The sequence below is a fragment of the Macadamia integrifolia genome, unplaced genomic scaffold, assembly GCF_013358625.1.
Source record: "Macadamia integrifolia cultivar HAES 741 unplaced genomic scaffold, SCU_Mint_v3 scaffold766, whole genome shotgun sequence".
In the NCBI taxonomy this organism is placed as follows: Eukaryota; Viridiplantae; Streptophyta; class Magnoliopsida; order Proteales; family Proteaceae; genus Macadamia; species Macadamia integrifolia.
Genome location: NW_024870535.1, coordinates 72,997 through 100,117, shown reverse-complemented (window position 1 = coordinate 100,117; position 27,121 = coordinate 72,997). Strand labels below are relative to the sequence as shown.

At 37.9% G+C, this 27,121-nt stretch overlaps 2 protein-coding genes across 5 annotated transcripts; both read left to right on the top strand.

Annotated features, from left to right (window-relative positions):
• The first annotated feature begins 1,659 nt into the window (after window positions 1–1,659).
• On the top strand, window positions 1,660–18,941 carry LOC122069934 (rab escort protein 1). Of its 2 annotated transcripts, none has more exons than XM_042634009.1 (9): window positions 1,660–2,486; window positions 3,011–3,133; window positions 4,604–4,703; window positions 8,297–8,335; window positions 10,826–11,075; window positions 11,157–11,232; window positions 12,677–12,875; window positions 15,065–15,145; window positions 18,402–18,941. In XM_042634009.1, exons 1-9 carry the CDS (start codon window positions 1,759–1,761, stop codon window positions 18,498–18,500), a joined length of 1,695 nt encoding a protein of 564 aa, XP_042489943.1. In that variant the 5' UTR covers window positions 1,660–1,758; the 3' UTR covers window positions 18,501–18,941. The 2 variants fall into 2 exon arrangements, with proteins under 2 accessions (XP_042489943.1, XP_042489942.1); XM_042634008.1 differs by lacking the exon at window positions 15,065–15,145 and adding an exon at window positions 13,320–13,400 and having other exon boundaries at window positions 1,661–2,486.
• A 1,422-nt stretch (window positions 18,942–20,363) lies between these two features.
• LOC122069933 (small EDRK-rich factor 2-like) lies at window positions 20,364–24,981 on the top strand. Of its 3 annotated transcripts, none has more exons than XM_042634005.1 (5): window positions 20,364–20,469; window positions 20,817–20,862; window positions 21,071–21,173; window positions 21,240–21,310; window positions 24,179–24,981. In XM_042634005.1, the coding sequence occupies exons 2-5, from the start codon at window positions 20,856–20,858 to the stop codon at window positions 24,253–24,255; spliced, it is 258 nt and encodes an 85-aa protein (XP_042489939.1). In that variant the 5' UTR covers window positions 20,364–20,469; window positions 20,817–20,855; the 3' UTR covers window positions 24,256–24,981. The 3 variants fall into 3 exon arrangements, with proteins under 3 accessions (XP_042489939.1, XP_042489940.1, XP_042489938.1); XM_042634006.1 differs by lacking the exon at window positions 24,179–24,981 and adding an exon at window positions 20,565–20,670 and having other exon boundaries at window positions 20,383–20,469; window positions 21,240–21,600; XM_042634004.1 differs by lacking the exon at window positions 20,364–20,469 and adding an exon at window positions 20,476–20,670.
• The last annotated feature ends 2,140 nt before the right edge of the window (window positions 24,982–27,121 follow it).

The following is a 27,121-nucleotide window of genomic DNA, read 5'->3' as shown; positions in this document are numbered from 1 at the left end:
GTTCATTGGAGATCACGAATATTGAATCTGCAGGGTAATTTGATCAAGCAGAGGTTGACCTCGATGCAACTGTAAAGTTTTTCCATTATGACCTAGTGCTTGTAGATTTGAATTAGCCTTTCTATGAAACAAGATAATAATATTGCATACATTATGTCAGACTTGACGAGAGCCTCACATACTAGATACACCTTTTTAAGTAGAATTTCATAAAACAGTAAAACCCATTTTTTCTCTTTTCCACCACATTTATAATAAGAAGTAAGGCTATTAATCGGTTTGGTTTCAGTATATACGGTTTGATTCGGTTCGATTCAATGTAAGATTTTTTAGGTGAAATCAAAATTGAACCATTTAGTAAACGGTTTCATAGATTAAAATCGAAACTATTTATAAACGATTTTCTTATGTTTTCCAAATTTTTCTCCAAACAACTTCTTTACCTTTGAAATTTTGTAGTGAAATGGATGTGTATTGTAACATTGAATTTAATTAATTGTTTTTTGTTATATGCTGTTCTTAATAGTTATTTGATGTAAACTTAATTTTTTTGATTGAAATGTATGTAAACTTAACATTGAATGATTTAAATTCATTAAGTATATATTAATCGGTTTAGCGATTTATCAGCAATTTAAATTTTAAAACCAAAACCGAGTTATGGTTTCAATTTTAAAACCGAAATCGAACCATTTAAATAAATGGTTTTACAGTTTTGGTGTAACCAGTATGATTTGATTTCAGTAAACGGTTTCGGTTTCAAATTCACATCCTTAACAAGAAGTATTGGTACTTACAACTCTGGGCAGCTGGTCTCTTGTGGTGAAGCATTTGAACATTGCTAATGAAGTTGAAGCTCTAGCGAGGGATGTGTTGAGGAATCAAAACAAGAGCAGCCTACACAAACCTTCTTTCTTTAACTCTTTTTTTAGGGTAAATTGCCTCCCAAGCAGTCAACATAGAGGATTAACCACTTGTATTTAGCTATCTTGAAAACTAATGAAAATTTGGAGACATCCATCCCACTATCTTTTCACTGTCACAACCCTAATTAACAAAGATTATAAGGGTAAGGTATCCTGAAAAGCAGTGTCGCCCTTGTGTCAAGGCCTTACTTTTCCATCATAGTTAGTTGTGATATATATATATATATATATTCATGTCCTTCCAATTATGTTTAATTATTTTTACTTAAAATACTTCTTCTTACCAAGCATGTTTCACTTCCGTGGAAGTGTTCACTGAGAACAAAAATTAAAGAATAAAAATAAAAAGTACTATTAAATGGAATTTAAAAAAATAATAATAATAATGTACACATTACTAGTAATACACACCTTCTCATATTCTCTATCTTCCCTCATCATGTTGGTCCCCTATATATGACACTCCGTTCCATTGCATCTATTGACTTGGCCGAAAAAATGCCAATATACATGGCAAGGGGTGGCGCTTTCCCTAAGTGGCACGCTTGGTTCAAGAGTAAGATACAAATATTATGACCTCACTAACCTGATAGTCAAATCGTGAAAACAGCCTCTCCACATCCTCGGGGTAAGACTCTATAGCTCGAGCTAGTTTTACTCGGCGCTTTTGCCAACTAAACAAACCACGGTCGAGCCGCTTTCGAGTTTCATCGCATCAATGGGTAAAGCGTAAACTGTAACACAAGTAACGACCAATGTGGACTTGCCTTTCTACCCTTTCAAGCGATCCCGCGAAATTGTCTCTCCTTGTCTTTCCTCCGTCATCGTCGCCATGGCTGATGATGAGTCCGCAGATGTGTCGTACCCCTCGATAGATCCCTCCACCTACGACCTCATCGTCGTCGGAACCGGACTGCCGGAGTCCATCATCGCCTCTGCTGCCTCCGCCGCCGGTAAATCCGTCCTCCACCTGGATCCCAACTCTTTCTACGGCAGTCATTTCTCCTCTCTCCCCCTCGACCTCTTCACCTCTCACCTCAACTCTCTATCATCGTCCTCAATAGAAGAAGATTCCACTGTCAACGATGGTGGCGATTACATTATCGTCAATCTAAAACCCCGTCGTTTATACTCCGACATTGAGATCTCCTCTCACGTATCTCCAGAATCTCTTGGACCAGCGCGAAAGTTCAATTTGGATCTCTCGGGACCTAGGGTTCTGTTCTGTGCCGATTCGGCTGTTGATTTGATACTGAAATCCGGGGCAGGCCATTGCTTGGAGTTTAAGAGCATTGATACGACTTTCATCTACGGACTTGACGGTGATGGGAAATTGTCAACTGTGCCGGATTCTCGTGCGGCGATTTTTAAAGACCGGAGTCTTGGATTGACGGAGAAGAACCAGTTGATGAGGTTTTTTAAGCTCGTCCAGGAACATTTTCGACCGGTGTCTGCTGATGGTGATAGGATAGAAGAGCGTGGGAGGATTTCGGAGGAGGATTTGGAGAGTCCCTTTGTTGCGTTCTTGAAGAAGCAGCGGTTGCCACCGAAGATTAAATCGTACACATCGCCTCGCCCTTGTCTCTTTTGTTAGTAAGAGTTCTCGTTTCTAGTAACTGTTAATAATTAGGAGTCTCGTTTTCGGTGGTGTTTAAACTTTAAAAATTTGATGTTCTTAATTGGTTTCAGCTTCAATTGGGCGCATCAAGCGTTTGAATTAATTCCTTTTTATTATACAATGCGTATAGATGTAATGAAATATGTGACTGTTTTGAACTCAATTTGCTCATTAGCCTGCTGATACTCTGATTTGCGTGGGTTGCTTGAACTTATTATGTAATTAAAATACAAGAAATCGAAGTACAAGAAAAATGAAACTACAATTAAATAAAACGACCTTGTATCACCTTAGTAAGATTAAAGTGGCCGCACCTTTGCAGCCATTCTTGAATTCATAATATCACAAAACAATCTGGTCTTCACACTATTCTGGAAGTATTCGAGTCTTGTTCTTTGTTGTGTGCTTGTTGTTATATCTCCTTTGAAATTGTTGCTCACTAACTTGCTACATTTAATCCCCATAGGATTGTCCTTTATGCAATAGCCATGGCAGATTATGATCAAGATGACCCTGATGGCTCTAAGCATCTTCTCAAGACAAAAGATGTAGTACAGAGTTTAGCTCTCTACTCCTCATCAGTTGGCAGGTCAGTCTTGATGCTCTTTTCATCATCCTGTTGCCTGTTTAACCAGTGATTTATCTTCAAAATCACAGATAATTGTATGATCTCACTAATAGTATGAGATATTGCATGGCTGCTTGACCGTATCCTGTAGAAATATAATTTCCACTGTGGTTAATTTGCTGTAATTTCTGTTGTGGTTACCTGTGTGACTGCTAGTTTTTGCTATTGCAATCTGAATAATGGTTATCTAATTAGCCAAAGGCTGTGATTAGAATAACCAGCAGTGATCCAGAACAGCAGGTTGACAATAATCTATAATGGAGAAAACCGGCAACCTGGTGTAGAGGGCTCTGATATGGTTCCTGTTCTGGTCGATTGGCCTGATGAACAAAAGGAAGGGTTCCCCAAAATTAGAGGTTATTCCAATGGCTAGATTAAGAGATATCAGTGGTTCACTAAAGTAGAAAGTGGCTGAAAACAGAATTCCAGAATTAGAAACAACAGGATCAGTAGCTGAACTGAGAATAGTAAGTGGAATTTATCTAAATGAAACTAAGTATGGAATTAGTACGGAAAACAAAGTAGCAATTAAGATGAACATACAAACTAGTAACAAAATTTGAAAACGAAAGAGCTGCCAGCCTTAAAGGAGATTGATGGATTAGTTTGGTGGTGGTTTCACTTTCAACCCTAAGATAAGATCTGAAACTGAAAAGAAGATAACAGATGTTAATGGACAGAATAATAAAGAGTAAACAGAGTTAAAGAAGGAAACTAAAGAAGATAACAGATGTTAATGGACAGAATAATAAAGAGTAAACAGAGTTAAAGAAGGAAACTGATATGCGCAGTTATAGGGAAGGAGTAGATCTGACCTTAAAGAAGAAAAGAAGAAGAAAGGATCTGTTAGGCTTCTCACCTAACTCCAGCCCTGGCATCCCACCAAGGTTTCCCTACTGCATCCCACAATAGAGAAGTTCTAAATCCCAAAGAACCATGCTCTATCTCTCACAAGACACAAGCTCAAGGATAAATTTTTCTCAAATCCTTGGGGTAGTGTGATTCCCAACTCTATATTTATAACTGCGATGAAATAAATTTAACAGGAAGCCCCTATATAGGTAGGGAGAATCCCTTACAACATAAGTCTTCTTCATAATAGAAACCATTTTAGAACTTAAACAAAATCGAAACTAGGGGCTGGAATGTAGGACACGTGTCCAGCTTCTAGATACAATACAAAAATAAATAATACAACTTATTAAAGTAGAAGCTGACAGTAATCATGTATAGGCCTTAAATCCCTAATAATTTGGGCTTATTGAATTGGTCCATTACAATAGTAAACCCACAAATACTAAGCTCATGGTTCATATAACCCATTGGATTAAGCATATTAGTTCATTTTTCGTCCAGTCCAATGGCAGATTTTGCTGCTGACCTTCTTGTTCTTCTGAACTGCATCACTGAATATTTGTTACTTCGTTTCAGGTTTCAAAATGCAATGGGGGCAATGATTTATCCTATTTATGGCCAAGGGGAGCTGCCCCAAGCTTTTTGTCGTCGTGCTGCTGTTAAAGGTGCCCTCTATGTAAGTTTTTTTTGGTCTTGGTTTCGACCTACCTCAGGTGTCAGGTGGAAGAATTCCTTTTCATCAATTTGGTTTAGAGGTCCTTCTACTATAATGTTACCTGTCTTTCAGTCTATAAGCATGTCAAAAAAATTGTTTCTTGCTGTTATGTTATATCAAACTCCATAATGTTTCTTACATGAGTCTCGTTCTGCTGTCATACTCTATTTGTTATGGTCTCTTCCATCACATTACAAGTTCTTTACCTTTTCCCTACTAACCCCTGACCCCTCTCTTTTTGGCTCTCTCCTTGACCATTTTAAGTCCTTAACTTGCATAACACTCCTAATTGTTTTTGTTTATTTATTTCACATGAGCAAGTCATAAGCGTTTCTTATAAGCCACTGATGAGAATAGTTTTAATAGATGAAGTCATGAAGCTGAAATTTGGTGGACAAATAGAACCCAACGTCACCTGCTGACATGTCAAATTTCAACACAAATGGAGTTTTCCGCGTTGCAAATAGAACATTTTTTATGAATAAAATAGAGCATTGGAAAATTCAGGATTGCCCAAAGGGTGCATGAACCATCAGGGGATGTATGGACATACAAGGGAGGATAAATGTTTTAGCTTGAAATTTGACATGTGGCTAATCTAGTTCATTTCCTAGATATCCAAAAGTCAAAATTGCCACATCGTCTTTCCATGTGTCACAACTAGGTGTTCTGTCCACAAAAGGGGATGTGGGTGGGCTGTCTACAATCTTTTTTTTTCCATTAATTATTATTATTTTCAGTTTGGTTGGTTATAAATTTTATGCTTCCCATTGCTTTCTTTGTATTACACTGTGCATGCATATATTTTCTGTTACCTAATCATGTGATTCTATACAATAATGGTGTTGGTTAAAAACTGCTGGGTGCCATCTTTTCCTTTTTCTTGGAAATGAACTGAATATTGGAGTAAATCATACTGACCATTAGATACCTTATCCATCTTTGGTTGCTCGATGGTAGCTGGGAGTCTCTATATTTGAAGGATGAAGATGGGTGAGGGATGGGCAATGTGATGATACAAGGCAAAACATTTTTGGACTTGGTAGTGCCTAGTGCATGGGTATGTACCAACTGATAGTGGTTGCATCTTGATAATAGTATGACTTTTCAAAGGATAAGATCTGCACATCAAGTCCACAAGTTTATAGAGTGAAAATTGCATTGGCCCTTATGCATCATGTTCCACATATTAGCTCTCAACTTTTCCATGATCTTAATTGGGATTTTGTTGGTAGACTCTAGAATGATGATACTACTGCTCAGATGACTGGGGTAAGGATATGCATCATGAGAGTAACACATTTTCTGAATTTTGCCTTTGAATGTCTTAAGAAAGACATCTTCTCTTTGTAATCTGTACCAAATCACTTGAGAGCGTTGAACTAAAGATGCAACTTGGGCACGAAAAGCCCGAGCCCACCCGTAAATTTTAGTTTGAATCTTTGTTACAGCTTCTCCCAGTGAATATATTTATAATTGTTTTTGTTGAGCTTTTCCAGCCAGACCGGGCTGGCCTGATGTTAAGTTACCTCAGGCTGGGCCTGTGTTTTCAAAAACCTAGCCAGCTAACCTGAGTTGCACACCTACATTAATTGACATGACAGGAATCTTTGGTACTTTTACTTCACATCTATACTGAAAAAGTTGTCATTTAGGACCCTAGAGGACTCACTATCTGTTACATTGTTGTGCTCTTGATGGGCCTAGAGTTTCTAATGTATCTTTCCTTTCCTGATAATGAAAGGACACAATTTCTGGATTTATCATTGCGCTTTGTCTTGTCATAACAACTGTGTAATGTACCCTCATTTTTTGCAGTCGTTGTTATGACTCTTCCTGTCTGTTTTCTCTCTTCTTGTTAAGCTTGTCAATTGGCTCGGTTCCAGTTTTTCGGTTTCGGTTTAGTTCAAAGTGGTGATGGTGTGCACCATAACCGAACTGAGAACCGAGTCGATTTTAAAATTGCATACTCAAGCCAAGCCGAATGTTTTTGGTTCCAGTTTGGTTCCTTGGGTCACCATCATCTCTACAGGACTCCACTGCGAATCACCCCAGCTGCCCTCCTATGTCACAACTCCTCCGAGGACTGAGAATGGAGAACTTCCAACTCCACCCTTTTCCACTCCTTCGCTTCCTCCTTTGACTACAGTCATTCATTGACCCTATAGCACTTCCACAGAGTTGAGAGAAATCCCTGGGATTTCAACCACAAATAGGCCATCCTAACAAGAGATCCACTCGGCTAGAGTTTCAGCCCCAACCAAGCCCCTAAATCAAGAGATCTGCTCATCTAAGTAGCAACTTTGGTCACAATCTGCTCATCCATCTTCATACATCCCAAGTAGTCGACAATTGCCATTAGAGAAGGAACCCAAGGTCTCAGCTGGCCATAGTTGGGGGAAGGAAAGCCAAACAGGAGATGAAACCCCAGGTACTCCATAGAATGAAGAAAAAGTGTCAAAATTGGAACTGAGTTTATTATACTTTGGAAATTATAATAAGTATTATATTAGGTCGAAAATGAAGAAGCGTCTCGAAACCCTAGATACTCAAATTTTTTATTATTACTTTGGAAATTGGAATTAACTTTACTTCTAATCATTGCATTTGAATTTTGAAACAAATAGAGAGTATTTATGTATTGTATTAGTTTTTTCTTCCTATTGATTATTGTCTTTTCTTCATTTGTATTTTATTTTATATTATTTTAATAGAAAAAAGAACATTGTCCATTCGGCCCATGTAAGTTTGTCAGTATGTTGCCTCCTCTCAAAACCCTTCCCTATTATATTTATTCTAAAATAATGGAATAAAGACGTGAGAAACTCTCAAGGTTATTTAATGAGTTAAAAGGTTCAGTTGGAACCGACAGTTCCAAAGCTGAAACCGGAACCAAATCGAATTAAAATACCATAATTAGAACTGAATTTGGACCAAATTTAATTCGGATTGTCCCGGTTCTGGTTCCAAATTGACACCTTACTTCTTGTGGCCCATGGTTATTCATGAAGCTGAAGACTGAAGTTTCTATCTGGCAGAGTTTTATAGAACATCTTTCCACTTGTAGTTAAAAACACAATCTTTCTTGTGAGCCGCTTTTTTTGCAAGTGTGGCAGACACCCAATCGAGGCAGTAGTGCTTGCTTTTATTCTAGGCCCAATTTGAGGAAGGTCAAAGCTGAAAATAAGCTAGTGTTTGAAATTGTCCAAAATTAAAAAAAAAAATGTGTTTGCTAACAGGTTTACTGATGGTAATTGTGGATTCTTTCTCTGCACAATTTCTTCACTTCAGCTGCTTATGTGTGAGGTCATGATGGCTAGTTAATCAAATGTATAGCCATTACCATTCTTTTTTTTTTTTTTCCCCTTTTCCTTCTTTAGTTACTATGTCTGTTCTTGTATTGAACTGTAGGTTTTGCGGGTTTAACTCATTTGCTGCAGGGCATGTTATTCATTTGAAACTCCTTTCTTGTCTTTTATAGCAAATTTTTTTCTTTGTTGCTAATGATTAATCTGGGAATTAACTATCTAAACTGACAAAATTCTATTTTCCAGGTCATGCGCATGCCAGTGACATCTGTGCTTCTTGACAAGGTATGAAGCCACATTTGATCTTCTGGTGAATTCTAGAGTCCTGTTAGATTTATCCCACTCCCACCCCCCACTACCCCCCCCCCCCAAAAAAAAAAAAGGGGGGGGGGGGGGGAATAAGAAAAATAGTCCAGGTAGGTTATCCTTGCATATGAATGTACATTTGTGTGACACTGGTACAGGACAGGTTTGGGAAGGTCTACTAACACAAAACTCACAACATACATGTAGAAAATCAGATCTAAGTATCTAACAACAGCCATAAATGATGAAAAATTTCCAACTAGGATTCGTGGAAATTTAATAAAGGATACATGATAGGTAAAATGGTCAATACCTTCCTTTGCTGTTCCAAGTGTTGGAATGCTGTGATCAAGTGCTAAGTCACTACCTAACTACAAAGAATGCGTCCTCAGTGCCTTGCTGTTAATTGATGAATCTCCATTGTTTTTGAGGCTATAATTTAAGCCAAAAGTGGGAAAATGGGGACTGGTAGAAAAAGAATAGTGGAGAGGGAGAGGGAGAGGGTCGTAGCCTAAGAGAGAAGAATTATGGAAGAGAAAGGGGCTTAGCTTCTCACTAGCTTGGATTCACTCCAAGGTTTGCAGGGAATCACTCATGCTGCAGAGAATGGTAGAAATCTCACAAGTTCCAACATCTTTCGTTGTCTTCCTAATAACTTCTTATCCAGCAATAACTTCTTAATAACTACCCAATTGGCTACATAGTTGTCATGGCGTGGCCTAGGCGGCGATTTGGCGTCTAGGCGGAAATTCGAGGGCATAGCAGTACAACGATTTATGGGAGTCACGATTGGCGGCCGCCATGGTCGCTGCCATGAATGCCATCGCACGCCTATTATACTAATCGATCGCTTTTTGTATTTTTTTTTTTTTACTTGCTATTAGGTGAAATAGAAAAGAGACCCTCTAAGTCTCTCGAGTCTCAACTATCAATTTCTCAAATTGAAAGTCAAAAACCATCGAAGCTTCCGCCTGCGATTGCGAGTGACCTTCTCCTTCTCCGGCAAACTGGCAGTGAACCTGAACCCTCGAAGCTTCCGTCTGCGACTGTGAGTGACGTCCTTCTTCTCCTTCTCCTGCAGGAAGACCAAGGTAAGGGGCCTAAGGGCCTGCGACGTCTTTCTCCTTCTCCTTCTTCTTCTTCGACTTCTTCATCTTATTCTTCTCTCAGTTCTCTGCTTCTTTTTCTTCTTCTTCTTCTTCAGTCCTTCTCTCCTCCTTCGTCTTCTGCTTCTTATTCTTCTTCTTCTCTGCTAGTCTGCTGCTCTGCTTCTCTTTCTCCTTCTCTGTTCCTGACTTCCTTCTTCTCTCCTTCTCTCCTTCTCTCCTTCTCTCCTCCTACGTCTTCTGATTCTTCTTCTTCTTCTTCTTCTTCTTCTCTGCTTCTCTTTCTCCTTCTCCTTCTTCAGTTCTTCTCCTTCTCTGCTCCTTCTTCTCTTCTTCTCTCCTTCTCAGTTCTCTTCTCCTTCTTTGTCTTCTGCTTCTGAATTCTGATTCTTCTTCTTCTCTGCTTCTCTTTCTCCTTTTTCTTCTTCTTCTTCAGTTCTTCTCCTTCTCTGTTCCTTCTTCTATGGTTAATGTTTCATAACATCATAGATAGAAATATAGAATTAGTTTTGAATCGAAGTATTGGATTGCTTGTTTTACTGCCTTATTTTAATCCTTTCTTGGATCACTTGTTAAGTTGCTTCTGACTACTGATTTGATTTTTTTTTTTGGATTTTGATGTTGTTCTAATGGTTTTTGGTTAACATATATGTTAATGTTACTGTTTAACAAGTGTTTATATCTTTACAACTTGTATAGTTGTATACTTAATGTTAATGTTACTGTTTAACATACTCTGTTACTCCGTTTTATAAATTATAACTTGAATACTTGATGTTATCATGTTAATGTTATTGGTTAACACTTGACATACTTTGTTACTCTGTTTTGTAACTTGTAGGATAATAGGACCATAGGAGTTCATAATGGATAGTACTGTTGGTTTTATATGTTATAGGGTATATATTCTAGGCTTGTAGCATGCTAAATAACTTTAAAAATTAGGGAAAATAAAAAAGTAGCATACTAAATAATTTTAGAAAATAGGGAAAATAAAAAATGACACATGGACGATTTGACCGCCATGGCAACGCCAAAATGGGCAATTCATCGCCAAATCGATTAGCCACCCCTCCACCGCCTTGGATCGATTTGACGCCGTGACAACTATGATTGGCTATACAACATTAGTACATAAACTTAAAAGTTGGTGCCACTTTTCTTCCTTCTATTCAAATATTTTAGCAAACTGTTTCTATGATCTCTTCGTTGTTGCAGCTGATGCCAGGCTTGGTTTTATCTGTTCTAACTTTTCTTTGAGAAGCTTTCAGTAAATTCTACTAAGAATCTGCAATTTGGTTCTGACAGCTACTGAATCTTTGTAACTAAAATCCAGACTGTCTTTTGTTGAAAACTTGTGCAGGAAAATAGGCATTATAAAGGTGTTCGATTGGCATCTGGCCAGGACTTATTCAGTCATGAACTGGTTATGGATCCATCCTTTATGATCCAATTACCGGCATTGTTGCCCCCTTCCTCAAATCTACAGCATGAATATTCTTTAGTTTCTTGTCTGGAAGGCATTGAAGGAAAAGTGGCCAGGGGAGTATGCATTATAAGGGGTTCCATAAAGCCGGATTTATCAAATTTGCTGGTGGTATTTCCTCCTAGATGTAAGATCCTGTCTGCCTTAGCTTTTCTATTTTTATTCCAAAGACAAGGTTAAGCATTGATAGTTGTTTCGGTCCTGGCAGCTTTGTGCCCTGAGCAAGTGACATCGGTTCGAGCCCTCCAGTTAGGTAGCAACATGGCTGTTTGTCCCTCAGGCTTGTAAGTCAACAACATTAGATTTTTTGTTTTGTTAATTGACAACTTCTGAAGTGTCATGGTTAAATTATTGCGGCAATTTTATTGGAGAATGGAAATTTATTCTCTATATGATAGACATGGATAATATGGGCCATGCATCCCATGCATGTTACCACTATGTCCATGTATAGGAAAAACTCAAATGTCGGATACACGAGATAAAACTGATTGCAGTGTGTTTTATCAATTTGTTTCATGATTAAAGGCATCGTAGTGTAAAACATGTAAAGCAAAGTGGATGTGTGCATATGAGTGAAGGGCATGTAAAGCATTGTCCCCCCCCCCCCCTCCTTTTTTATTTTTATTTTAGTGAAATTTCACCGACATTAAAATAAGAGGTGTTTGAGCTGTTAATTCCATTTGGTGGTGTATAATGATTTTGAGATGAAGGAAGGATGTTTAAGCATCATATGATAAAATGACTGGTTGCTTAAATTTGTCTGATCTATGTGATGTATGTACTAACTTTTTCAAAAAATGATTATCAAATTGACCTTTGTTTCAATGGAATGCCGCTTGCTGCTTATGGCCATCCAAGCTATTGATCACCTCTAGAACTTAGGAGAGAGGGGATGCACCTTGGGCGAACCATCACTCCAACTGAATCTAACCAGAGAATCACTTTGGCTCTTTTTATTTTTTTTTAATGGAAAACATTCTCCAGGAATTGCTTAAATGCAGAGGAAAATTCTGTTGGTCTAAAAAATATTATATTACTGGAACACAATACAATATTCTGGAAAAGACTTCCATTTTAAATGTCTTGATGTTATTTTATGAAAGAAGTGTTGGCATCTTGATCCATGATATAATTACAACCTATGGAGGACACTAACCCCATCATATGTCGAATTTATTTTTCCTCATTTAACCATTCCTAAATGTTCTTCCTTGTCATGTTTAATTAAAGAGCAAATGAAAAAGAAATATAAATGAACTTCCATAATTGAAAGTCAAACTTGTGGAAATATTTTCCGTTGAGACAAACGAAGCCTTTGTTAAGCTCTTGCTCCAGGAAATTCAAGCCCTAAATGCAACCTGCTTTGTCTCGAATCCTATCTGAATCCATGATATTATTCTGTTGTGTCAAGTTTGCTGACAGACAAAGGCACTTTCATTTGCATAATCGTATCTTGATTGATTCAGTTGCCTGAAGCTTCAGAGAGAAACTGTCTTTGAACCATGCTTTCACTTTTTCACCTTCTCATGTAGAAACCTAGCTCAACTCATTGTTTAGAAAGTCTTTTTCAAGCCAATGTAGGATAGGTCGGGCCACCAATTGATGATTGGGCCCTCTTTAGCATGGAATGTTGGGTAATGGTTTGTCTTTTTTGTTTCGATCATGCCATTTAAAGAAGTTACTATGAATTTAGTATCATTTACTTTAGCTTTTCTTGCCACTCAGGTCTGTTTTGTATCTTTCGGCTCTTTGTGATGATGCTTCTCAAGGAAAGGGGCTGTTAGGAGCAGCCATGACTGCTCTTTTTCCACTTCCCATTTCCAAGAACTCTGAAGGTGGTGCCTCTGAGGAAACTGAGGATACAGAAGGAGAAACCAGGCCCACTTTGATGTGGAATGCAATTTATATTCAGGAATTGGCAACGGTCTGTTTCTTACCAACTGCCGTATTTTTTTTTTTTTTTTTTGTAAACTTTCAATGCTCTTATGTTCCAACTTGTTAAGCAAATTCTATTATTGTGGAATGTGTAGTAGATTATTTCCATGCATCTTTCATCGTTCAAGGATCTTTATGTGCTTCCAATGCAGCATGTCTGTGCCACTGAGGAATGCCCGGGCTAACCTTAACTATATATATATTTTTTTTCATTAGAGAGACCTAAACAAAATTTCCTGGACATAGGTTGAGGTTTTCTGAAACCATACTTTCCAATTGTTCCTTGTTTCAATGATTTTGAGAAAATATGTGAGACTTTTGTGCAGTATATGTATAAATGGAAACTTCCTGATTCTGCTCTTGTTTTTGGTTTTGAGAGACCCAATTAGCTTGATTACTTGTACTCATTGATCGAGACCTTGGGTAATTACAGGGTTCATCGGAGGCAATCAACTTGTGCCCTATGCCAGATGGAAAACTGGATTATAGTAACCTCCTAGAATCAACAATGAAGGTATCTTATAGTTGGTTCTTATAAGAACTTCCTTTTTCATTTATTTTTACATGTTTCCTTATTTGATGATATCTTGGAGGATGATGTCCCATATATTTAGCTTGTGAACGAGTCTTGATGCCAATCAAGTTAGGTTTTATTTATCTTCATCTGACAGAGTGACAAAGCACTACATTTTTGTGGAAGTGAGGACATCTCTCATTGGCTATTTGTGATGAAGCATTATTTGTTTTCTTCTCTTCCTTCCTTGGAAATAACTTATCATTGTTCATAGAAGTTTCCTGTTACAGTCTTATATATCAGTTAATACATGTCGACATTTATCTAATAGTAGAATGTTGTTAGGGTTGGTACCTATGAGGCTATGACACAGGTTAAGTGGGAGGGCTGGGAGTGAGTTTTGTTTAGCATCTTGGTAGCAGGTATAGGTTGACGGTTGTTAACCCTATTCAGGCTCATATCGAGGTTGGGTTATTTCTATCCATTTTGAGGGTTTTGTTGTGGAGAAGAATACTGTTGCAGGCTTCTAGGTGAATTTAGCTAGCTTTTCTAAGGTTTTTTGGTCTGTGGGGCCCATGGAGTAAATTTCTTAGGATTTGGGTTGATTAAGTTAAAATGTTTGATGTACCTAGGGTCAAAAGGATTTGGGAAGAGCATAAGTCCTTGAATTTTTTTATTTTTTATTTTTATTTTTTAAATATTTTGTTTGAGCCTTGGATTTGGTCGGATTGTTGGTCTATGGTTTTGTTGTTTTATAGGCTTTCGATGTCTATCGTTTGCAATTTCTAGAGCTGCTAGAAGTGCTTGTAGTGTTAGTAAGAGTTGGGCTATCTGTGGCGAGTACATCCTAATAGAACTTCAAGGCCTGGACCACTGTTAGTTAAAACGCGTTCGCGTTTTTTTGCCGTTTAAAACGCGTTTTGCCGTATGCTTCCATACAATACGGAAAAAAAGGGAAACGGCAAAAGAATCCGTTTTAAACGGATGTTTTAAACGCGTATCCGTTTTTTTGGGGTAAAATAGGAATTTTATAANAATTCTATTATTGTGGAATGTGTAGTAGATTATTTCCATGCATCTTTCATCGTTCAAGGATCTTTATGTGCTTCCAATGCAGCATGCCTGTGCCACTGAGGAATGCCCGGGCTAACCTTAACTATATATATATTTTTTTTCATTAGAGAGACCTAAACAAAATTTCCTGGACATAGGTTGAGGTTTTCTGAAACCATACTTTCCAATTGTTCCTTGTTTCAATGATTTTGAGAAAATATGTGAGACTTTTGTGCAGTATATGTATAAATGGAAACTTCCTGATTCTGCTCTTGTTTTTCCTGGACATAGGTTGAGGTTTTCTGAAACCATACTTTCCAATTGTTCCTTGTTTCAATGATTTTGAGAAAATATGTGAGACTTTTGTGCAGTATATGTATAAATGGAAACTTCCTGATTCTGCTCTTGTTTTTCCTGGACATAGGTTGAGGTTTTCTGAAACCATACTTTCCAATTGTTCCTTGTTTCAATGATTTTGAGAAAATATGTGAGACTTTTGTGCAGTATATGTATAAATGGAAACTTCCTGATTCTGCTCTTGTTTTTGGTTTTGAGAGACCCAATTAGCTTGATTACTTGTACTCATTGATCGAGACCTTGGGTAATTACAGGGTTCATCGGAGGCAATCAACTTGTGCCCTATGCCAGATGGAAAACTGGATTATAGTAACCTCCTAGAATCAACAATGAAGGTATCTTATAGTTGGTTCTTATAAGAACTTCCTTTTTCATTTATTTTTACATGTTTCCTTATTTGATGATATCTTGGAGGATGATGTCCCATATATTTAGCTTGTGAACGAGTCTTGATGCCAATCAAGTTAGGTTTTATTTATCTTCATCTGACAGAGTGACAAAGCACTACATTTTTGTGGAAGTGAGGACATCTCTCATTGGCTATTTGTGATGAAGCATTATTTGTTTTCTTCTCTTCCTTCCTTGGAAATAACTTATCATTGTTCATAGAAGTTTCCTGTTACAGTCTTATATATCAGTTAATACATGTCGACATTTATCTAATAGTAGAATGTTGTTAGGGTTGGTACCTATGAGGCTATGACACAGGTTAAGTGGGAGGGCTGGGAGTGAGTTTTGTTTAGCATCTTGGTAGCAGGTATAGGTTGACGGTTGTTAACCCTATTCAGGCTCATATCGAGGTTGGGTTATTTCTATCCATTTTGAGGGTTTTGTTGTGGAGAAGAATACTGTTGCAGGCTTCTAGGTGAATTTAGCTAGCTTTTCTAAGGTTTTTTGGTCTGTGGGGCCCATGGAGTAAATTTCTTAGGATTTGGGTTGATTAAGTTAAAATGTTTGATGTACCTAGGGTCAAAAGGATTTGGGAAGAGCATAAGTCCTTGAATTTTTTTATTTTTTATTTTTATTTTTTAAATATTTTGTTTGAGCCTTGGATTTGGTCGGATTGTTGGTCTATGGTTTTGTTGTTTTATAGGCTTTCGATGTCTATCGTTTGCAATTTCTAGAGCTGCTAGAAGTGCTTGTAGTGTTAGTAAGAGTTGGGCTATCTGTGGCGAGTACATCCTAATAGAACTTCAAGGCCTGGTATCTCGCTTATGTTCATCTTTCTCCAAGCTTCTTTAACTTCAGTCACTCCAACCTTTCATATATATCTATGGTGTGTGCCTGTGTGGTGTCTTGATGTGTAATGCATTCTTCTGCTTGGTGGTGATTACAACAGCCTGATTGGTGATGATTCCAATCACACCTAACGTTGGTGATTCAATAGGTTGGGTATGGTGGTGATTCCATTCCCGCAGTCCAAGTGGTGAAGTCTTGGTCATATCCTTTCTTGTTTCTTCTTTCATATATAAAAATATACTAAAACAAGGCTAGTTGAAAAACATTTCTGTTATCGACTTATGTTTGTCCTATATTGTGATCTTGTTGCTATTGATCTCTTGCTGACTTTACTGATTTGAGATCGATTATGCGTTATTTATTGTTCAAGTTCTCACCAGCCTCTTTCGACCACATGACCAGCATCCATCTACCTACTTTTGTCCGTTAAAACCTTACCAACTCACACCCATTGCCTGCTCCCTTATCCCTAAAATAGCCTTGACTTTGCATGGTAGATGATTTACTTATTTCTCTTGCCTTCTTTTTTTTTTTTTGGGGGGGGGGTGTGTGCCGGGGCAGACTTCAAATTCGTGTACGAAGACATGTAGCTCCAGGAATTTTTTGAAATGATTGATCTTAATAAAACTATTTTAGATTTTGGACCACTATATTTATGCATTACCTTTGAATGGTTTGAGGGGGTTGCAGACCTCAATTATATTTACTTAAGAACTGGCACTTTTGACAGTTAGTTATCTAGGGAATGATACAGATGGTCATGTGTCAAATTTCAGACCAAATTTATTTGTTATAAATGCCATGTTCTTCCCTCTTCAGAAGAGACAAATTATCTTCTCGTTCTGTTCTATGTATTTAAAAAATTGTATACAATACCATTTATCAGCACTTCCCATATATTTTTCATCTGTGCACATATTGGCATGCACCCTCCCTTGGTACTGGATTTTCAAAGCTCTATTCTACCACTTAGCCAACACTTTTTGTCTGCATCTTGATATGTGAGTAGGGGGACCTTGGGATCTTCCTGTCCACAAAATTCAGCAGCATCCAAATTGCCACATGGCAGAACTAGGTGTCCATCTGAAGATTCCTTTTTTGTGGGCGAGTCTACAAAAACTGCTCCCTTTCTTATCATTTTTAGGATAGATTACACCTAGGGTATCTCACATTTCAAAAATTATGTTTGGGGTACCGCCACGTTTCATAAATATTTTGTTTGGGTTACCTCACGTTCCATAAATGTTATGTTTGAGGTACCTTCTCTTAAATTTGCTCATAGATATTATATTTGACTCTCTTTTTCCTCTCTGTTCTAAGCTTCTCTTCTCTGGCTTATCTGCCATGACACTCACCCACAGGCCACAGTGGGAGGAGTAGGGAGGGGAGATGCAGGTGGAGGTGAGCCAGGGGAGAGAGTGAGTGGGAAAGTGGGGAGACAAAGCAGGGAAGGTGAGTGAAACAAAGCGGTGGGAGAGATATAAAGAGTTAGTCGGGGGAGTGTGGGGAGACTGGAGAGAGAAAAAACGGGGGAGTGTGGGAGACAGGAGAGAGAAAAAAAAAGTAGGGGGTGTTGTGGGAGTTGCGGAGGATGGGGAGCAGAGGGAGGGGTTGTGGGAATTGTGGAAGAGAGAGAGAGATGCAGCAGCAGGAGGCAGAGCAGCACGCAATGGTGGGTGCACAGGTGGAAGAGGCAGTGGCAGGTAGTTGCATTAGTGGCGGCAACAGACGAGGTGTTTCTGTATGTAGTGGTTTGGGCAAAATTGGAAATATAAAAATGGTATCCCAAGCATAGTTTTTGAAATGTGAGGTACCTTAGGTATAGTTCTCTAAACATTAGATACCCAAGTGTCACCCTTTTTTTTTATGCTTTCCCTTGTATGACTATTCTTGTGGTTACCCTAGTGTCGCACTAGGGTTCCTCTGCCTGGACTGGCATGGCTGCCCCCCTTTGCTTGTTGAGGCTTGGCCTTTGACTTTGCTTGCCTCTACTTTTCATGTGTACATGTGTACATGTGTTGTTCGGTGGGATTGACTGAATGACTTCTAAAGACTTTTTTTTTTTTTTGTGTGTGTGGGGGGGGGGGGGGGGCTTCAGTATAGTGATTCTGGGACTCGGACAGTGCAAATAAGGAGGCCCAACTGCTTCAGTGTCCCAGTAGATTAAATTAATCTTGAGTCATTTCCTTAATAGTAATATTAGTTTCTTTTTTATGTTATGCATAAGTGGTGGGTGTTCCTGGCTATTGCAATCTAGCTTATATACAATAGATTGAGCATGTCAATTTCTTAGCGTGCTGCTTGTATTCCTTATGTTGATTGTTATTCTGGTGCTTCTGATCTTTTTGGCAGCTTTTTGAGAAGATTTATCCCCAGCAAGAATTATTCCCACATGCAGTGACTGAGGATACCGAGGATCATGGTGACTTGCCTGATGACATGTCGGAATGAGGTGGTATACGTAAACATAAGAAAATTTGAAAGTCATCAAGGATATTCTGATTTTTTTCAAAATTGATTATGGAGCTCCTTGTTTAAGCTACGCTCAACAAGTAATGTAATCGAAGGTCTTCAATGAAGCTTGTGGAGCCAACTGTGTACAAATTCAACTATTACAGAGAAAATTTGATGTCTTCAGGGATGGAGAGTTTTCACTGAAAATTTGGATAGCCTGAGCCCTGTGGATTGGAGAAGCAAGTCCCACTAGTTTGAGATAGAAGATAGAATATCTTCATGTGTATGTAGGAGATTACTGTGACCAAAGAATCTGCATGAGAAAGTGCCTGAATCTTTTTTGGTTGCCAGTCCAGTTGGTTTAAATTCAATTACTTGTCTCTGTAAATGGGCCTGGACACGTTTTTTATTTTATTTTAAAAAATCTCTTGTTTGCCAGACCTAAAAAAAGGGGGGGGGGTATTTCTAAACTTAAAAAAGAATTGGTTCAATTTTGGTTTGGTTTTGGACTAAGAAACCATTGCTTCTATAACTCATCAAAAACTGTTAAACCAATACAACAGGTGATCTTCCAACAACCTGAACCTGTTTTCCCTTGCTTCTATAACCTTGATAGCACCATTATGATATATGTTAGCATCTCAATCTTGTGGTTGGATTAAATCGGATTGGTATGAGCCTTGACTGATCTTGATTCTTGATCATTATCATATCAGTGGATCCATACGAATGAAAGGGTAAAACGACGGTAATTTTCTTAATTGAACCAAAGGATACTTCTATACAGTCCGGGCTGATCCGAATCAGGATCAGAGCGGCCTTGACTTATCCCGACCCCATTTCGTCTTCTTAAACCATATAGACTAGGGGGCATGATTATGATTTCTTTAGTCGGTTTATGTCATTTCAAACATTTTTAAAAACTTAATATGGCTGAAATGATGATGGTGCGGTGGATGACTGATAAAATTAGAAATAAATAAATAAAACAAGAAATGAACAAATTAAAATAAACCTGAGTGTTGCTCTATTCATGATAAATAACGAAAAAATCGGTTGAAGTGGTTTGAACAAGTGCAATAGAGTTCTTTGAATGTTTTGAAAAAAATAATTTATTTAATGATAAAGGAGCTAAAAGAGTTAGAGATAAATCCAAAATAACCATAAAGAAGTTATGAGAAAGGACACATATAGATTTAGATTGGAATCTCATACGAATTCAAATAGAACAGATCAGAGAACTAGGATCCATGAAGCTGATCCCATTTAATTGGGATAAAGATGAATTGAGTTGCGCTATTCAAACATAGGTTCCCAACTAAACCCAAAATATGAGCTCATTTTTCTTTTAAAACCAAGGATGTGCATCATTTATGAACTTTTTAATCTCCATCTAATGGAACCGATAAAATACTTACGTAAGATTCTCTGAGCCCCTTACATAGGGTACACTAGACTCTTTATCTTATCTCTCTTACTCGTATTAAAAGGGAGATGTATCATGTGGGAGAGTGCGGTTCATCTAGGTGTGTAAGGGCCAATGATAACATACAAGAAAACATCCACAAAGATGTCATTTTCCATTTGTAGGGTGTGATCGATCATTTTGCCCCATGTATCTAGACACAAGGACCGCACTTCCCCATGAAAACATTTCCTCCATATTAATCGTACTTTACCCTCCAATGTATGATACCATTTTGCTACACCTTATGAGTGGGTTTCTCCTCATTTACTTGCGCATGGATCTATTACCAATGGCTCAGGATGCCCAATCACCATCATAACAAATTGTTGTGATATTCCGATCCGAGCGATTATTGGAAGGGAACTCTGAAAAAGCCCATGGAGACAACTGTCCACACGTGATCAGGCATAATTTAATATGAGGAAAGTGGGAAACGCATGTTTCTTATCAGGCTTCGAGAGACTTCTGTGAATCGGCGGAAAGGAATCTAAGCGTGAGGTTTTTCTTTCTTCTTTCTTCTTTCTTCTTTCTTCTTTCTTCTTTCGTCCTTCGCTTTTCACATTATTAACGTAATCCTTCCTCTCCGATCCCAGTTAGGAATCCTTGTGCGAGGCAGAAGCAGAACCACAGATCCATCTAATCTCTCAAATCTTCTCTTCCTCTCCTCCTCTCCTCCTCTCCTCCTCTCCTTTCACTAAGGTCTGCCACTAACATACTCTTCTCAGTATTCCCCCCTTCTTTTCTCTCTCAACCACTTGCAGAAAAGCAAAAAAGAAAATGAACCCTTTTACCAATTTTCTTCTCTGGGTTATTGTTTTCTGACACTAATTGACTCTGTTTTGCAGGGGTTTCTTTGTGGCGGAACTTCTTTGGGCTCTTAGAGAATGACCCATATCCTTTGATTTTTTTATTTTTTTTTCTTTTAATTTGATTTTTCCTTTCTCTTTTTCTTTATTTTTTGGTTCACTGATTCTCCTCATAGTTCATGTTAAAGATTTCTGGGTATTAGTGATAATCAGTAGTTTTAGTGAAAATGTCGATAAATTTGGAGAATTGGTTCAGTCTTGTTGGATTTTGTTTGGCCTTAATTTGAACTTACGCGGGAACCAGAGAGAGCGTGACCGAGAGAGAGCTATGGCAAGGAGCGGATCCAAGACGAAGACCAAAGACGATGGATTGACCCCTGAACAACGCCGAGAAAGGTCGTTATCTGCTACTTTTTTTTTTTGGGACTGGTCTTGATACTTGATTGGAAATTTGATGTCCAGGGATGCTAAAGCTCTTCAAGAGAAGGCAGCGAAGAAGGCGGCACAAGCTGCATCGGGAGGAGACGCGGGAGGTAAAAGTAATAACAAAAACAACAAGAAATAACAGCAATCAGGTTGTATTGATGGGGGTGTTAAGTATTTAGATCGGATTTGGGTTCTCTCTAAGTCCATGGCTAAATTGTTGAAATTGTAGAGTTTTATGTGGGTATCCAGTTTCATGTTGTTTCTATCTGTATTGTGATGTCTTTAGGGTCTATGTCCATAAGTGTCATCATGTTGTGAAAATAGGTTATGTCTCTGCTTCCTGCAACTTTTCTGGCTATTGGATTTTAATTTATATCTGATCTAAAATTCTTTTTAACTTCTCTGTCAATCTAGCTTATTTATTTATATATTTTTTCAGTTATTACAAATTAGAATCTATGGCTTTCCCCTACCAGTTGGAAGCCTAAAAAATAAAATAAGAAGAAGAATTAATTATTTGTCTTGTAGACACTATTCGAGTAATTGGAATTGGCACTGGAATTGATCTCCACAGATTTTGATCAGAATTAGGAAGAATCGGCCTGTATTGAGTGGGGGGTGGGGCTAGGAAATCTAATATGGATAGGTTGGAAGTGGGATCGGCTAAGCTGATCTGATCCCAATTCCTAGACCTGTGCTTGTAGATCTTATTTCTATGGGAGAAAAATGATCAACCTACTGAATCTGTCAAAACTGATGATTTGTAAACCGACTCTATGAAATTTATCACAAATTTAGATTGTATGTCTATTTATTAATGATCCCAGGTGGTATGGATGGATGGTGTATTTCAAACTGCTGAGCTTGTCAATGAGGTGACCTAGTTGTTGTGTCTAATCTCGTAGATGCAGCCAGCTAACCCTAATTCTAGATTAGGAGTCAAGGAATTGATTGGCTGCAACGCTGATCCTGATCTGAAATATTTTTCTAATAAATTGGGATTGAGAAGGTTTGCTGGTTTGTTGATTAGCAGCCTGTGAGGAGGGCTGTTTTGGTAATTGTGACTAGTACCATGAACAATAGCATGAAGAAATAGAAAAGAAGAGAAGAGAGGGCAGAAGAGAGAGAAAGAGAGGATTGAGAAGGTTTGTTGGTTTTAGCAGCCTGCAAGGAGGGCTGTATAGAAAATAGAAGAGAGGATAGGGGAGAGAGGAAGAGGAAGCCGTCTCTCGCCTTCCAACTCAAATCCAATTCTGTACTATATTCCATACATAAGGGAGGGGTGATTATATGTATTTAATAATCCAAAAAATAATAAAAAAATGAAATCCTTCTAATTTCTAGTTTCCTTAAGTAATTTAAGTTAGATACTACCTTTAGGAATCTTATCTTAATAACACATTAACACCCCAAAACAGAAATTAAATCTAAATAGGATTCTACTCAAGAAAAAACTCTTTAACAGCTAAGGAATGAACCCCACAACCCACAGGATCCCTATAACTACTATTATTAGATATTTAGTAAGCTAATCTCTGATGGCCCCACCACTGTATAAAATATTCATTGTCGTGCATTTTTTAGATCCTCACTTTCCCATTACAAATAAAACCCAAAGAATTAAAAGTCCATACTACATAGGTATTAAAGTAGGACCAATTTTTGACAGTTCCTGCATTACGTCTCTAATCTTTGTTTTAATTGCAGGCTGTCATTTGTTATTTGTTATTGCGGTTATTTAGTATATTTGACAAATGTGAATTCCCAACTCTTCATTACAACCCTAGGAATTTTGGAAATTGTCTCCCTTTTTTAGAGACTGGAGTTGATTCTCGTCATCCTTTACAGCTTTCATTGTCTTAACATTTTATAAACGATTGTTCTCCACAGAAATGAAGAGAAGAATCTTCAGGGATGACATTTTGTTGGAAATGGTAGGATAATAAGAAATGACTAGTTAGATAATTTGTGTTGGGTATAAATTTTTGGCCAGTAAGTGAGAAATAGGAATTCAACTTGCCTGTAGTTTAAAGTTTCTTCTACTCTCCTACCTGACATCGCGTGTGAATTGTAGTTATTCAAGTCTTGAAGGGGGGACATAAATTTATAACTTTGGGCATTTGAGCTTCAAAAGTTCTGTATTAGGCTCCACCGGACTAAACGATTGTTGGAACTCCTAATTTTTGTTCTGTTTTCCAGGACAATTCTGATGTTCAGTGATCCATATGCCTTAAAAGCTTCTGATAGAATTCAGATTCATACTCAATCTGGTGCAAGATGTCTCTGTTGTTTCCTAAGCATTGGTACCTATATCTCTTCGATTACATTATGCCTTTGTTCAACACTATACTTTTCAGAGGGTTAGGCTTTGTTAGATTTACTGGGTGGGGGCAGGTTCAAATTGTCATTAATTGACTGGGTTGCAGTTCTCCAGTAAAGAATGGTTTCGGCATGATTGGAATATTCCTGTGAACCATGATGGAGCACAAAACCATCATCATGAACCTTCAGTCATTTGGCTACCGGCTGATGATGGTGGATGTGGGCTCCAGCATTTGCAATGCTATGGTTAGTGTCTGAAGCGGGTGAACCATAAAGATATGCTTCCCTTGCTACACCTGAGATTTTGCAAAACAATCTCATCCCAAATCCCCAATGTAGCATATGTTGGTAGACCCTATGGCCTGTTGAAGTAATTTTTGGAGGGCTCTTCTGCTGAGTAGGTGCAAAATGCACTGTTTTCCCTGTTACCTTTATAATCTCTCCTACTTTGCAGGGGCACTTGGTTCATTATTGCAGAATTTTGTTTAATATTAAGATTCAATAGGTATGGAGGAACAAGGAAGTTTGTTGTTGAGTGTAGTCATGTTCCTGGTTTTTTGTGGATGACAAGTTTCTCAGAAGTGACTTGCATCTGTAAACAAGGAATTAATTGGTCATAGTCTGAATAGCATTTGATGTATACATGGCTCTAGGAGATCATAACTTCACCTTCCACAAGGAAATCAGAGATTCAGCATTGTTCATTCTTAGGGGAAGGGGTGAGGACTGAGGACTAACAAAAAGAAAAAAACTGCCCGTCTCCACCACACAACCACTGCGGAAAATGACTGCGACAACTGTAACAAGAAGAGGAGAGCAGAAACGCCGGAGATTTTGGGGATGGAGGGGTACTTCCAACAACAGCAGCAGAGCTTACTAAACCCAAAACAGTGAGAATAGAATGAATACTGCAGGCAGAAACATCATCCATCACAATTCATCATTCTTTATTGAAGACAAAGAACGCAAGCTTAGGAAACTGAGATGGTCGTCTAATGGTAAGGATGTGGGGGAATAGTGTGGAAAGAACAGGGTGGAAATTGATAGTTGGATTCATAATAAGGAGAAGCCTCTTCACTCCATTAGCCTTTTAAGTGGTAAGTCTCTCTCTTAAGAGGAAAGATGGAACCTTTATATCTTTCAAAGTCAAAATCAAAAGCAGAAAAGAACAGTTTATGAACATATTAAGTCTTCCGCTTGTTTCCTCTAGGTCTATAGTCAATCCGTTTTAAAACTGTGAAATCAAAATCGTTTACAACTCAGGAAATTAAAATTGTTTAGTAAATAGTTTTGGTTTCACAAGACAGGAACGGTTTGATTTTAGCTTCCCCTCTACAGGCTAAAGATCCCTCAACATTTTTCATTTGGATCCAATGTTAACATCTTTTGAGCTCCTTTCTGTATACCATTTAATATGTTTAGTTACTTTGAAGCAGCAAACCTTTTTACTTCACAATGTCTTTCCTTGTCTTGTACATTGCGAACACACATCTATGATCTATCCTCCTCGCAGAGATGAGGAAGTCTTAGGCACTGTTTGATAATGTTTCGACTGTTTCTGTGTCCAGAGATGGTAGAAACGGCTTTTCACATTTCTGGGAACATAAACGGATTTTTAGGTGTTTGATAAACTTTGTTTCTTAACCCAGAAGCGGCAGAACATGTCGCAGATTTCATATACATTGTACTAGGAAGAGAAGAAAAAAGAATACTGAGTACCAACAACAGAACATGCATCATAGCCAATGGAAGTGCATACAATTTTCGTAGAATTATTTCCACAATTCCACACGTATATCACTGATTTCATATACATTTAACTGAAAATGGAAAAAGAAAAAAAAATAAATAAATAAAGCAAAATAAGGATGGAAGGTCTAACACCTTAAAATCATAGGAATATGTAACAGCTCCTTAACCCTACAGAATCGAATCATATGAGGAAGAAATCCTCTCATGCATTATGATAAAAATCAGAAAAGGGTTTAAATCCCCTTACTATTCTTGAAGCGAAGCATAGATTTCTAACAGATTAGTTGAAGCAGATCGTACCCAACGAATTGGACTTCTAAAACGCAAGAAATTTCGATCGAGAAATTCTGCAAAGTAGGATCAAAAGACAAACAATCACTCTATTCACATATTCCAACATTTTCCATTACAAATTTTTAAGGTTTTTGTAAAATTGGGGAGAACATTCTCCTACCTTGTAGAGGAATAGAGAGAAGCATAAGGGTCGATGGAACCGATAGCACTGAAGCTTGAAGTTGAAGATCGTACCTGAACTTGCATGAAGCTTGTGGAAGGATAATCTGAGGTAGAAGATCGATTGAGTTTGCCTCTTTTGTAGCATTACCTAGGATTGCTTAACAACTTACTCGGAGAATGATCAAGGATTCAAGTATTAGTATCTGTTTCTGTATCGGTCGATCAAAATTAAGATACGTATCGGAGGGTATCGTATCGTATCGTATCGGAGATACGTTGAAGATACACATAAATGGATAAGAAATATATTTTTAAACACTTTTGCATAAAGAATTTGTTAAAAAAAAAACTATTGATAACATGTATTATGCATAAACACTAAATTGAGGGTATCGTGCTAAGAATTCAAGGTTTGTAGTTGTTCCATAAATGTAAAATCCTTGTTTCCAACCTTGATTTCTACTTTAGTTAGAGAGAAATATGGCTGGCAGCAACTTTGGAACAAAAACTCTTCAAAAATCGTGTTTTTCTGAAAAATTATCCATCTTGGCCATTATATGACCATAGCGCATTGTATCGGTACATATCAATACGTACCGATCGGTGAGTACCGATACGTATCGATACTCACCGATACGTACAATTCGATACATGCTAATATTCACCGATACGCATCGATACATATTGAAATGTACATTTTAATTCGATTTTCTATTTTTCATATAGTCGTATCGGTGCATATCGTATCATATCGATGTGTATCGGTGGTGTATTGATGCATATCAATATGTATTGTATGATATATATCAATACGAAAGGATTTTAAAAATTTCATGTATCGTATCGGTCGGCTAAATTTAAGATACGTATCGGAGAGTATCGTATTGATATTGGAGATACTTTAAACCATGGGTATGATTTGCAGCACCATGAACGAATCTCTGCAAGTGAGAAGAGAGATGCGAAGTTCACGGGACCTCCAATCGTCTTCACGAGGGTTGCCTTGAGAGGTATCACTGGAGTTTGGTTCGTATTTGTAGAGGAGTATGAAGGCCCTTGTTCTCTTTACAGTAGAGAACCTCAGCGTGAGGTGAAATGTCGAGGCAATATTATCGGGCATGGGTAAAAATGATGTCTAGAAGTCGTTTCTAGAAATGATGAAATGAGTGGAACTCGTTTCGTCGTTTTTGTTTCTTGTACTATAAATTGATATAAATTTCAATTTTTGTTTCTAAAACAAGATGAAACGAAACACTTTTATCAAATGTTTTTCACTCCGTTTCTGCGTTTCTAGGAACAGAAAAACACAGAAACACGTTTCTAGGAACGTTATCAAACGGGCCCTTAGATCTCATTCATTTCTCAGTTCTTCTTAGAAGCTCTCAAGT